At 31.2% G+C, this 11,425-nt stretch overlaps 2 protein-coding genes across 6 annotated transcripts; one reads left to right on the forward strand and one right to left on the reverse strand.

Moving 5' to 3' along the window:
- Positions 1 to 760: 760 nt before the first annotated feature.
- On the forward strand, positions 761 to 2,774 carry LOC107477456 (uncharacterized). 4 transcript variants are annotated; one of them, XM_052259531.1, is made up of 4 exons: positions 761 to 1,258; positions 1,533 to 1,739; positions 2,066 to 2,213; positions 2,448 to 2,774. In XM_052259531.1, exons 1-3 carry the CDS (start codon positions 785 to 787, stop codon positions 2,207 to 2,209), a joined length of 825 nt encoding a protein of 274 aa, XP_052115491.1. In that variant the 5' UTR covers positions 761 to 784; the 3' UTR covers positions 2,210 to 2,213; positions 2,448 to 2,774. The 4 variants fall into 4 exon arrangements, with proteins under 4 accessions (XP_052115491.1, XP_015952969.1, XP_015952970.1 ...); XM_016097483.3 differs by having other exon boundaries at positions 2,445 to 2,773; XM_016097484.3 differs by having other exon boundaries at positions 2,576 to 2,773.
- Positions 2,775 to 2,785: 11 nt separating this feature from the next.
- Positions 2,786 to 7,011, reverse strand: LOC107477455 (polyamine oxidase 1-like). Of its 2 annotated transcripts, none has more exons than XM_016097479.3 (10): positions 6,892 to 7,011; positions 6,540 to 6,789; positions 6,259 to 6,396; positions 6,034 to 6,086; positions 5,659 to 5,813; positions 4,579 to 4,722; positions 3,983 to 4,132; positions 3,324 to 3,578; positions 3,095 to 3,176; positions 2,786 to 2,997 (listed from the first exon to the last, which is right to left on the reverse strand). In XM_016097479.3, the coding sequence occupies exons 1-10, from the start codon at positions 6,941 to 6,943 to the stop codon at positions 2,786 to 2,788; spliced, it is 1,491 nt and encodes a 496-aa protein (XP_015952965.1). In that variant the 5' UTR covers positions 6,944 to 7,011. The 2 variants fall into 2 exon arrangements, with proteins under 2 accessions (XP_015952965.1, XP_020993275.1); XM_021137616.2 differs by having other exon boundaries at positions 6,540 to 6,780; positions 6,892 to 7,007.
- Between the last annotated feature and the right edge of the window lie 4,414 nt (positions 7,012 to 11,425).

Here is an 11,425-nt window from a genome sequence, read left to right on the forward strand (position 1 = left end):
AAATGTCTTTTTTATCTATCAATTATATTTGGGTATAACAATATAAAAGTACTTTTTTGTTTATTTATTACATGAATAACATCTTTTTTTTAAGAAAAAAAGATCTTTTAAAAAAAGATGTAAATTACAGCTTCTCAAAAAAGATCTTTTTTTGATTTTATTAGTGCTTTTACTTTTACTACTAGAAATTTGCCAAACACGTTAAAAAATAAAAAAAGATCTTTTTTCATTGAAAAAAAATCTTTTTTTTAACAAAATAATGGCGCCCAAACATGCACTAATTTAGACTTTTAAACACCTAAATCTCTTTATTATTAGTAGGGGTGACAATAAATAAAATAGTGTAGGATTAGTTTCGCTTTCCAACCTTATTTTATTCACAACTAATCATATTTATTTATGGGTTGGATTGTCAACTCATTTGTTTAGATGTATCAAGTTAGATATTTACAAATATAAATAGTGCTAATAGTCTTAATTATTAACAATGAATTGATATGATCATATGATGTCATGACAACTTATCTCTTTTCAAAAGAATAATTGTAATTTTTTAAGTTTTCTATCATTTTTAACATGACTTTTTTCTGATACTTTTTAAATAGTTAAACTGGAGTAGGTATAATTTCATTCAATGCCCATACAATTTACGGGATATTCATTTTAACCCCTAAATTTATAAAATTTTCAAACTGATCCAAAAGAATTTTAAATTTTAAGATTGACCACAAAAGGATAGTAATTTATCTTGAGAACAATATCAGAAAATGAGCGACAGCAAAAAATGGCGAATGCGCTAAAGAGTGGTGGTGGAGCTGTTCTGCTCTCATCACTCTCCTCCTTCTTCTCAGCTACATCTTCAACTCACCGCTCCCTCATTTCCAGCGCCACGCGCTTCCGTCGCAACCAGTTCCCTCTTTTCTCCATTTCTTCATCATCATCAGTAACAAGAAGATGGAGCAGAACCCCATCTGGGTTCCCTTCATTTTGCACACTTTCTTCTTCTTCTTCTTCTGAAACAGTGGCGGAACCCACAACGGCATCCAATGATGGTAATGGTGAAGGCACTGAGAAGAACGATAATAATAGTGCTAAAGATGCGGCGGGGTTACTTGATATAAGGGTTGGTCAAATTGTGAAAGCGTGGAAGCATGAAGAAGCTGATTCTCTTTATGTGGAAGAGGTTGATATTGGTGAGCCTGAACCCAGAATCATATGTAGTGGTCTTGTCAACTATGTCCCTCTTGAACAACTTCAGGTGCTTTTTTTAAATATTATATCAAAGAGGATTATACCAAAAAAAAAAAGAGGATTTAGTTGATAGTGTACATAATTCTGATTGTTAGTTCTGCACATATATATCTTATGTTGTGCAATATGTGATGAGGGATTACGGTTTTTTGACTGGTCAAGTTAGTTTATTTCTTTGCGGCAATATTGCAGAAATAGATTGGAAATAGGGAATTAGTGACTTCGGTGTCCCATTTGTGTTTTTTCTATACAAATTAACAAATGGGATGGTGCCTATGCAGGGCAAAAAGGTTATTGTTCTTTCAAATCTGAAACCAAGGAATATGCGTGGTGTCAAGTCTTGTGGAATGCTCATGGCTGCTTCTGATGCAAAGCATGAGAATGTTGAACTTCTGTTCCCTCCGGAGGATGCAATCCTTGGTGAAAGAATATGGTTCGGATCAGAGGATGAAAAGGATAATCAACCTGCTGCTGGCACTCCCAATCAGGCAATATATCTTACTTGCTTAATTAGTATGATTAACTAGCTGACCACTGAAGTTATAGAATTTGGATAATATGTGTTTATATAAATAAAACCTCTGACTTATGGTTATACCCTTACATATATTGTATAGGAAGTTCACTGTGAAAATGTTTCAAAACAATGAATCTGATGTCCAAGGAAATACAGACTGAGCTTTAGGAAGAACACCAATAACTCAAGCAGATATAGTTTTTCTCACATATTTCATATATAGATGAATTGTAGAGAAGGAGCGATTGATTAGTTATGTCACTAGTTATTATTGTTCTATCTTGTGTGAACCTGCAGATTCAAAAGAAGAAGATATGGGAAACAGTGCAGCCTCATCTAAAGACAGATGATTCTTGTGTTGCAATGCTGGGGGTGGATATCATGCGTACATCTGCAGGTTCAGTGGCATGCCAATCATTGAAGAATGCAAATATCTCCTAATAAGGTTTGGGAATTTCTTACTATACACAGCTGGTAATTTCGTTCAACATAGCATAGCTATCTGCTATGGAAGTAAGTCATTCTTTTGTCTAGAACTATGACAAATTGATGATATTACCGTTTTGAGAACTTGTAATTGCAAAATTAGTTTTTGTTTTACTTTGGGGACGAACTTTTACTTTTTGGAGCATCACACGCCTACTGAAGTATGCCTAAATTACGACTTTGAGATTAGTAGAATGGATTCACAACTTTGGTGGTCAAATTACGAGTACTAGCATGGAGGAGTAGCATTCTGCGATGTCTTGTGCACTGTGCAGTTAGCCATGACTCCCTGTATTTTGATGCTATTATTACTGTTGCCAGAACCAATTGCGTTTAGGTGGTGGATACATTTGTGCCATGGCCGAAGAAATGGGATGTTTGTTTGTGCATACTATTCTGAATTCGTTGATCAGCCCTACCAATGGCACCAAAGGATTGAACTGTCCTTGGACCAACAACCACCAAGTCATGATTCTGGTTAGCCATGCTTCTTCCATCATCTACATGGGGTTTCTCTGCAGGTTCATCTAGTCATAATATGGCTTCTGTGATCCCACGTTTGCCACCGAGATATAACTGTGTTGGAATGTCACATTTGTGGAGATTTGAGACCGTGTCTGATTGTGACATTGTTAATGACTCTGTTAGTGCTAGCAATGGCTCTTGTAATTGAGTTTGGCTCCCATCTTCTGTTTCCTTCTCCTTTCTCATTTCTTCTAATACCGCTCTGCTGGTGTCAATACCTGTTAAGCAATTGACATCCACAACTGTAATTGTTATTGCTATTGCAATTATCAATTACATTTTCATGAATATCAAAGTAAAGTTTGGGAGTCTTACCTGCGAGGTATGCACCATGTACGTAGCCATTAAATCTTTCACTCGTATGCTCTCCAGTAAAGAAAATGCGGCCTACTGGGGCCTGGAGCACACCCATACAAGGCAAATAAACACAATGGGAAACTCAGGTATATTTTCGATAGAAATTGATAACAGAATGCAATCAGAACTCGGGAATAGTCAGAATTGCAATATATATGATGAAGCGTATTTAACGCAGTAAGCAAACCTTGATATCGTAGAAAACTTGGGGATTAGAGATAATAGGATAGTTACTATAGCTTCCACGTTGGAACCTGTTATTCCACCAGCGTGGAACAAGTATATCTATGGCATCAGGTATGTCTGGCCCAAACATATCCCTCAGTACCACCATAGCTTCTCTCAAAGTGTCTGTATCAGGTTGAGCTTCCACACGTTTAGATTCCCCATTTGTCAATGTCACAACCAAGATATTGGAACCAGGGTATGCGCTCTCCATGTGCTGGTCATAAAGCGGCAAATCAGAAGATTGTTCAAAAAGATAATCTGCAAATAAACTCTATGAAGCTCAGTAGTTAAACCACTCCAAATTTAGAACGAACTATTGACATGGATTACGTCTCTTGATAAAGGAGTGACATGATTTTCTGCAGAAACTTTGATTTCAAAGGTAGTGAGGACCCTATATATAATGTGAATTAGCCTTGTCAACTAAAGTAGTCTATAACTAACCAACTAATAATTAACCTAGCTATATACCGTTACATATAACAAGGTGTTGTTAAAATATAAATTACAAGCGTTTAAACTTTAAAGTTTCCTTGTTCGACCAACTGAATAGCAGAAGATGGTTACCGGGTGAGAAACAAAATAGACAAAAAGAATTGAGAAACATTTCAAACGAACCTGCCAAAATGTGTAGTAGCCTCTCCGATCGTGTGCATAGATGAAAAATTCCTTTTCGGGACAACCTGGCCAGAACTTATATGGAAATTGCAGAAAGATTTTTGTGTAAACCATAACTTCACATTTCGTGATGGCTTCCGATTTCCATCTCTGTCAATTTTTTTATCATTTGTTATGGACATAGACATACATATTGTTTTACAAAACTGAAAGCACTAAATATTAACTTATATTGCCATAGCATAAAAAATACTGATAAAAAATGAGTGGTGGTGTTTAGAATTAGTTGAGTATACAAAATAAATTTCTTGATATTATCAACACACACAGGAGAGTGATCAAAGGAATCACATGAGTTGGTTAATGAAGAGCTTTAAACTGTTAGATCTAACTAAAATATTTGAATTAATTTTGATATAATTATTGGTACAAAAAATTGATACAAACATTAAATTATACATTGTCATATTAATAAAGACGAAGCCAATTTATTACTATTAAATTCAAGTGAGATGTTCACATAACATAAGTTCACGTCAACGCGATCATGCAATAAAAAGAGAAATGCTTGTCTAATATGGTAAGACGAGACATACGGGCAAGGGTGGATTGAAGGAAATGAAGTCGCTTTGCAGAACGCCGATGCTAACGGAAAGAACTACGTAATTAGCTTCGTAAAAGCGACCATCCTCTGTCACCACTCTAACCCCACTTCTCGATTGCTGTATTCCCCTGACGACCTGCACAATATCCACGCAAAGACGTCACGAAGCATTATTACCGTCCAAAATGCCACTTGAAAGAAAAAACGAAGTCCCCAAAAGTCCAAAATCAAAAGTCAAATACAGCCAAAAATCAAACTTAGGTAATGCATGTTTCCTGAGCTGATCCATTAGTTTCTTATCTTTGATGAAAAACGTTTTGTTGTGGTTTCTCATGCAAGTTGGGACATAGACAAAAATGAAGTCCAGTGCCCACGATATTAATTGAGATGACATAATAGCATATACACACAATTGGACTTTGGGACCTATTATTTATGAGATGCTAAACGCTCTCAAAGATAGAAATTGGAGGTTAGTATTAAGTGAGGAGAGAGGTAAATTAAGATCGTTGGATATATTATACCAATGATTCAAATTAGGATTATGCAATAAAAGCTTTACTTTTTAGGTAATTTTATGTGATTAATTTAATAATATATATATATTGAATGATATAAGATTCATAAAAATATACAGTGAAATGATTATAAAAAGATGAACTTGAAAGTAGTCCGATCCATGCAAACAAATAACGATTTTCAGCTTCTCCTGTTATTGCATGCATAGGACTATTTGCAGAATGAATATTCTGACACAAATAATTGTACCATGAGTACTCCAGTAATAGGGGGAGAGATTATTGCATAGCACACTTAATTAGTGTTTTATAAGAATTTGTATTTTTTATTTTTAATTTTATAATATTAAAAAGATATTTATTAAAAAGATATTATAAAGAATTAAGAATAAATAAATGATTACGAATGTTTGTAAAACACGTATTATGGTTTAATTAGTTAGGAGTATATATGACAATTTCCCCGATCGACTGGGTTCATTCTAAAGGTGGATTCCGGGAATAACTGAGAACGAGAGTACAGTTCATGAGCTCATTATTAGAGATAGAGCAACCTGGTTGAGTTTGAGACGATTGTCCAAAATTCTACCCTCTGATGTATGGAGGAAATCTTCTGCCATTTTGTATAGCAAATATTCATACCCTCTTTCATCCGCCACCAAATATTCCCTCTCCCCAAATTCTGTGAAGGTAGATATTGGTTCCACCTCTGCACTCAAAATATTCACCTTTATCAGTAGTTATTCTTACTTTCACAACAGGCAAATAAATTTAAAACCCGTTGCTTGTTTAGCAAGAAACAACATGTTATTAGTTTATTACAAGAAGATAAAATTATTGGCCAATAATTATCTTTATTCTTGCTTCAAATAACAGTTAAAATTTTCAAATGTCGAAAGTGACATGGAATCTGTAAATGTTAACCGAACCTGCCATTTCAAAATCATGGAGGATGAAATCAATGGCCAGCTCAATTGGCGTCCTAAAACGAATCAAAAACCGAAAAAAGGAAAAGAAAAAGAATAATCTCAAGATCAAAATATATCAAATGGAAATAATTAGATGCTTGACGTTAATTATTACAATCCTAATTTCAGAACAAATTAACTGTTCACCCAAGCTTCAACGTGAAAACGACTAGCAATTGCACTTACGAAGGTGGTTCCGTAACTTTGGACGTGGAGCTATGATGGCCACCGCTTTCCGCTTCCTGGTTCCTCAAGTTCTGAATCGCCGAGTCCACGGCTTTTTGGTACGAGTCGGTAGCGATTCCACTCGGAAATATCTTCCCACTGCAACTCGTTACGGTTAAATCAGGTAGTTAAAGAACAACAGAGCAACTACGTGAGACGGTGAAAGTGCACAGTGGCGCACAATAGATATAAATGGCGCAAAATAAGAAATAATTAAATGATAAATAATTAAATATATGAACCTGCGATCGTAGATGTTGTATCGCGCATTGCTGTAGTCGGAGAAGAAGGTTCGGAGGCCTGATTTGGCGGCTAGCTCCCAAACAGGATTCGACTCTTTACCGCCGACGCCGGCAATCCATCCGGCGCCGAGCTCGACGGAGACGCCACCGAAGGTTTCCTTCCGGATTCTGCCGCCGATTCGGTCGGAAGCTTCGAGGATCAAGAGGTCGTGGATGCCATTCTCAGCTAGCACCTTGGCGGCTGAAATACCTTAATCCCGGAACAGAAGAAACAAATAAAAAAGAAGAAAAATTAGTGAAATTGAAGATTAGTGGGATATGTCAAGAGGAATGGTGGTGGAGGTAATCACACCAGAGACGCCGGCACCGACAATGATAACGGAGGAGGAAGAGTGAGAGTCCATGTAGAGAGAGAGAGAGAGAGAGAGTAGCAGAATAACGGAATCCACAAGTGTGTGAATAACTGAATGCGAGCTTCTGTTAGTTTGGCATAACAACCATAACTAGCGGGAGTCCTTTATATAGTTTTTTTTAATTAATATATGAGATATTTTGTCAAATATATTAAATTATGAAAGATGCTAGTAGATTATTAAAATTTATTTTTTTATTATCAGTTAGTCATTATAGTTTAAAAATATTAGAATAAGACCTGCCAGAGAGGTAAATTAATTCAATAAACTTCTACATTTAAATAAAATATTTAATCAAGTCTAACCAAGTTGTTATAATAACTTTTTCAAACAATTTACTTTCTTCTTCTTCTTTTAAATTCGCGCACGCAGATTCTTCTTCTTTCAAATTTGCATACGCTCCTTTTCCTCCTCTTCTTCTCCTCCTCGAATGTTGTGTTTTCTTCTTTTTCTTTTCCTTTTTCGTTATCGTCATCATCAATAACATTAATGTTTTGCAAATATTTTTATTAGTTCTGATTTTCTCTGATGCCATTATTAATTAATTTCTGTTCATTTCTTAATTTGTTTCGGTTCATCTGTGTATTAATTGAGGTTCAGTTAATGCTACTGATAAATATTGACAAAATTTTTTATTCCATAAGTAATTTTCGTTCATTTTTTAGTTTAATTGAAGTTCATTTAGATCTGAAAATGAATTTGATGTGTTTTTGTTGATGATTGAGTTTTTTTTACTGCTTATTCAAATCTGAACTAATTAAATGGAATAGAGTGAAATCTAATGCAATTGAATAAAGTGATAATGAATAATTTCATTCTTCTTCGAATTCATTCCTAGATCCAAATGAACGTCAATTAAACTAAGAAATAAACCAAAATTATTTAAGTAATAAAACTTTTGATCAATATTTATCAGCAGCATCCGGTGAACCTCAATTAACACACAAATGAATCGAAATTAGTTCAATTTTGAACAAACAGTCAAAAAGACTCAATCATCAACAAAAACACATACAATTTATTTCTGGATTCAAATGAACCTCAATTAAACTAAGAAATAAACCGAAATTAGTTAAGGAATAAAAAAATTGGTCAATACTTATCAGTAGCATCAAGTGAACCTCGATTAATTCACAAATGAATCGAAATAAACTAAAAAATGAACCAAATTTATTTAATGATGGCACCAGAAAAAATCAGAACCAATAAAGATGTTAGCAAAATGTTGGTGTTGTTGACAATGAGAAGAAGAAGAACCTACTGCGCAAATTTGAAAGAAGAAGAAGAATAAAAAGGAGGAGGAAGAGGAGGAGGAGGAGGAGGATATATTTTGCGTTATTGAAATGCGCGTGTGTATATGCTAGTGTGATGAAAATGGTTTTTGTTGAGTTTGGGCCAACTTGGTTGGACTTGCTTGTCAAAAATACTTGGATGTATAGTTAGACTAAAATTAATTATATTATATAATGTATTATAATAAGTGTTATATTATTTAGAGATTGATTAAATAATATGTAAACTAATATTAAGTTTGAATTGTTTTATATTAAAATTATTTTGCAGAATATTTATTTGATAATTTGTATATAATTCTATATAATTATTACTAAAATGTATATAAACTAAAATATAATTTATTATTTAAAAAATTTGAATTTATTTATTTTTAAAAAAAGCATAGGCCTTTTATATTAGAGTTATATAGTACAAAATTACATCTTCATTTGTTGTTTTTATTTTTATATTTACTTTATTTATCATATTTTGTCTTCTCATATGGTGTTTTTTGGATTGCAAATAATTAAAGAAAAAATTAAAAAATAAATAAAAATGAGAAATACTAAAAATATAATAAAATTATGATATATTTTAATATATCTAATAAGGAGATGTGCCAAATTTAAACTTATTTGGATTTAGAAAAGTGAATGAGAATAAAAAATATCCAAAATATAAATATAAAATTATGAATTAAATTTATATTCATGATATATTTGTTATTTTATGTTTTAATTGAATAATAATAGATAAAAAAATTTTAATTATTTTAAAATTTTTTATTAAAAAATAATTGGTTGATTTTCAAATTTTGTCAAGTAAGTAAAATTATTGACATAGAATCATTAGGAAAGAAAATATAGCTTACACACAATATAGAATAACTTAAATATTAACCTTTATATAATAAGAATAAATAGATGGGATAAAGTATGTTTTTATATTAGAAAAGTATAAGTAGACTACAATTTTTTTCTTGTTTTAAAATAAATAAAAAAATAATTTAAATTTCTTTGAGAATTTCAATTCTCACTTTTTTTTCATTTACAAATCAAATAAAAAAAATCTGATTTTGAAATTAATTCTCATACCGAATAAGCTCAATGTGTTAAATGTCAAAAATATTTCTATTTACAATTGATTATTCGAATTTTGTTCAATATCTATTTAGTCCTTTTTCTTCTCTTTGTTAAGGACAAAATTGTAAAAAAAAAATTAACTCATATAACAGATATTCCAAACTAAAAAATTGAATTCTATTATATTAATATATTAAAATCTTTTTAAATCATAGAATTGAGTCTCAAATAGAAATAAATTTCATTCTTAAATAAAATAGAATTCTTTTTTTATATTTAAATAGTTTTCAAATGAGCTCTAAAAAATATAGATTAAAAAATTAAGTTGATGAGTAAATGATAACCAAAAATAAATAAATTAATTAAATTTTGATAACATTTTTATTAAATTATTTAAAAAATAATATGTGTATATAAAAAATCAATAATTATATTTATGTATAAATATATGTATAATTTAATTTATTTTTAATATTTTTTATACTAATAATTAATTTTAATATACACTTAATATAATTAAATTATTTAACTATCTTAGTGTGAATATCCTAAAGGAAAATATTACTCAAAGAATGGTAGATAACTAGATATATTATATCTCTAAAAGAATTTAAATTGTGGCTAGTTTTAATAATTTAAAAAAAATTAAAATAATATTTTAATAGAATAAAATAAACTTATTTCTAAATAAATAAGTACCAAAAAGGCATAATTTAATACAAGTGTGAATAAATATGTCAACTTAAAAGATAATGTTTGGTATGGCTAATTAAGCAGAGGTAGTTAATATAGTTGAATTGCATGATAAGCAAATAAAAGAATTTGGCGCATGAATAGTAGAATATTAACCGGTAGGACTAGGAAATAGGAATTTTGCTAGATATGATGGTAGAGGGCAACTAGACAATGGTTTTTGAGGCAATATGTCTTTTTCTACAACATTGTTGATAACTATATATACCATGGGAAAAGGGCCATGTGAGTAGTTCTAGACACTCAGATAAGAGATCTCGGCGACTTCACCCATTTCATAGATGATTATCAATGTGAAGTTGTATCGTCACATGTTATTGAAACTCTTTTTGCCGTATGGTCTTTTATTAATTAAAGTTTTATAGTTGGTCTATAAGCTTTAACGTTTGTATCGTGTTGAAAATGTGTTGACCTGAAAATAAAGCTTAGGGGACATGCCAACTAAAAAAGCAGAAGAAATTATGGGGGCTTCCAGATCCTCAGTTAGTGCCAATTGATGTTAGTTCAGTTGGTTGGGTTAGGTACCTTAATTTTCCCCTTCTTCTTAGGGTTTGGATTCGAGCCCTATAAACTACATGAACTAGTCTCTTATTCTGTCCCCTAGAAACTAGTTGAACTAAATTTCCACATTTCCACATTGTCACATTACCAAGGGTTCACCAACAGGATTTATTGTTTTTACCCGTTATTTTTAATCATTAATTCGATTCTTTTAATCTAATAATATATTTTAGTCCACACTTTTAAATTTTGATACTTAATTAATAAAAAAATAATAAATTTAAATAATCTTCTAACTTTTTTCATAAAAAAAATTTGAATTCTGGTTAAGGATTAACGTATTTAGTGATTGTGATGAAAATTGATTGATGTATCATTTTTAAAACGTTAGAAGACACTCATGGAATAAGTTCTATTTTAAAATAGAAAGAGACATTTTTTTTTTCCGCATATGAAAAAAAAAGAAAAGAACAAATGAGAAAAAAAAAAAAGAAAGCCAAATTAATTCGCATAATTCCTATCTAAACATATAAAATGATCAAGTTTATTTCACATGTTTTTCTACATTTGAGATAGTATTTTTAGCTATAAGATCAATTACATGTAATTGATTATTTTTTGAATTAAGGAGATACAAGTTTTTTAATTTTAATTCAGAATCTCTTAAATTTTTTTGACAAGATCTTTTCTCAGAATAATATTATCAAACTTCTTTCCACGCACCATATGAAAAGCTTTTAAACAATTTATCTCACAAAAAACACAGCAAAAAACACATTTTTAAATAAAGATTAAACCCCTCTAAATAACATAAAGTTCAGTCTAAAGAACACTAATATTTTCTAACTTTCTAGAGCAATTA

This window comes from Arachis duranensis, chromosome 3, assembly GCF_000817695.3.
Source record: "Arachis duranensis cultivar V14167 chromosome 3, aradu.V14167.gnm2.J7QH, whole genome shotgun sequence".
NCBI classification, from domain to species: Eukaryota; Viridiplantae; Streptophyta; class Magnoliopsida; order Fabales; family Fabaceae; genus Arachis; species Arachis duranensis.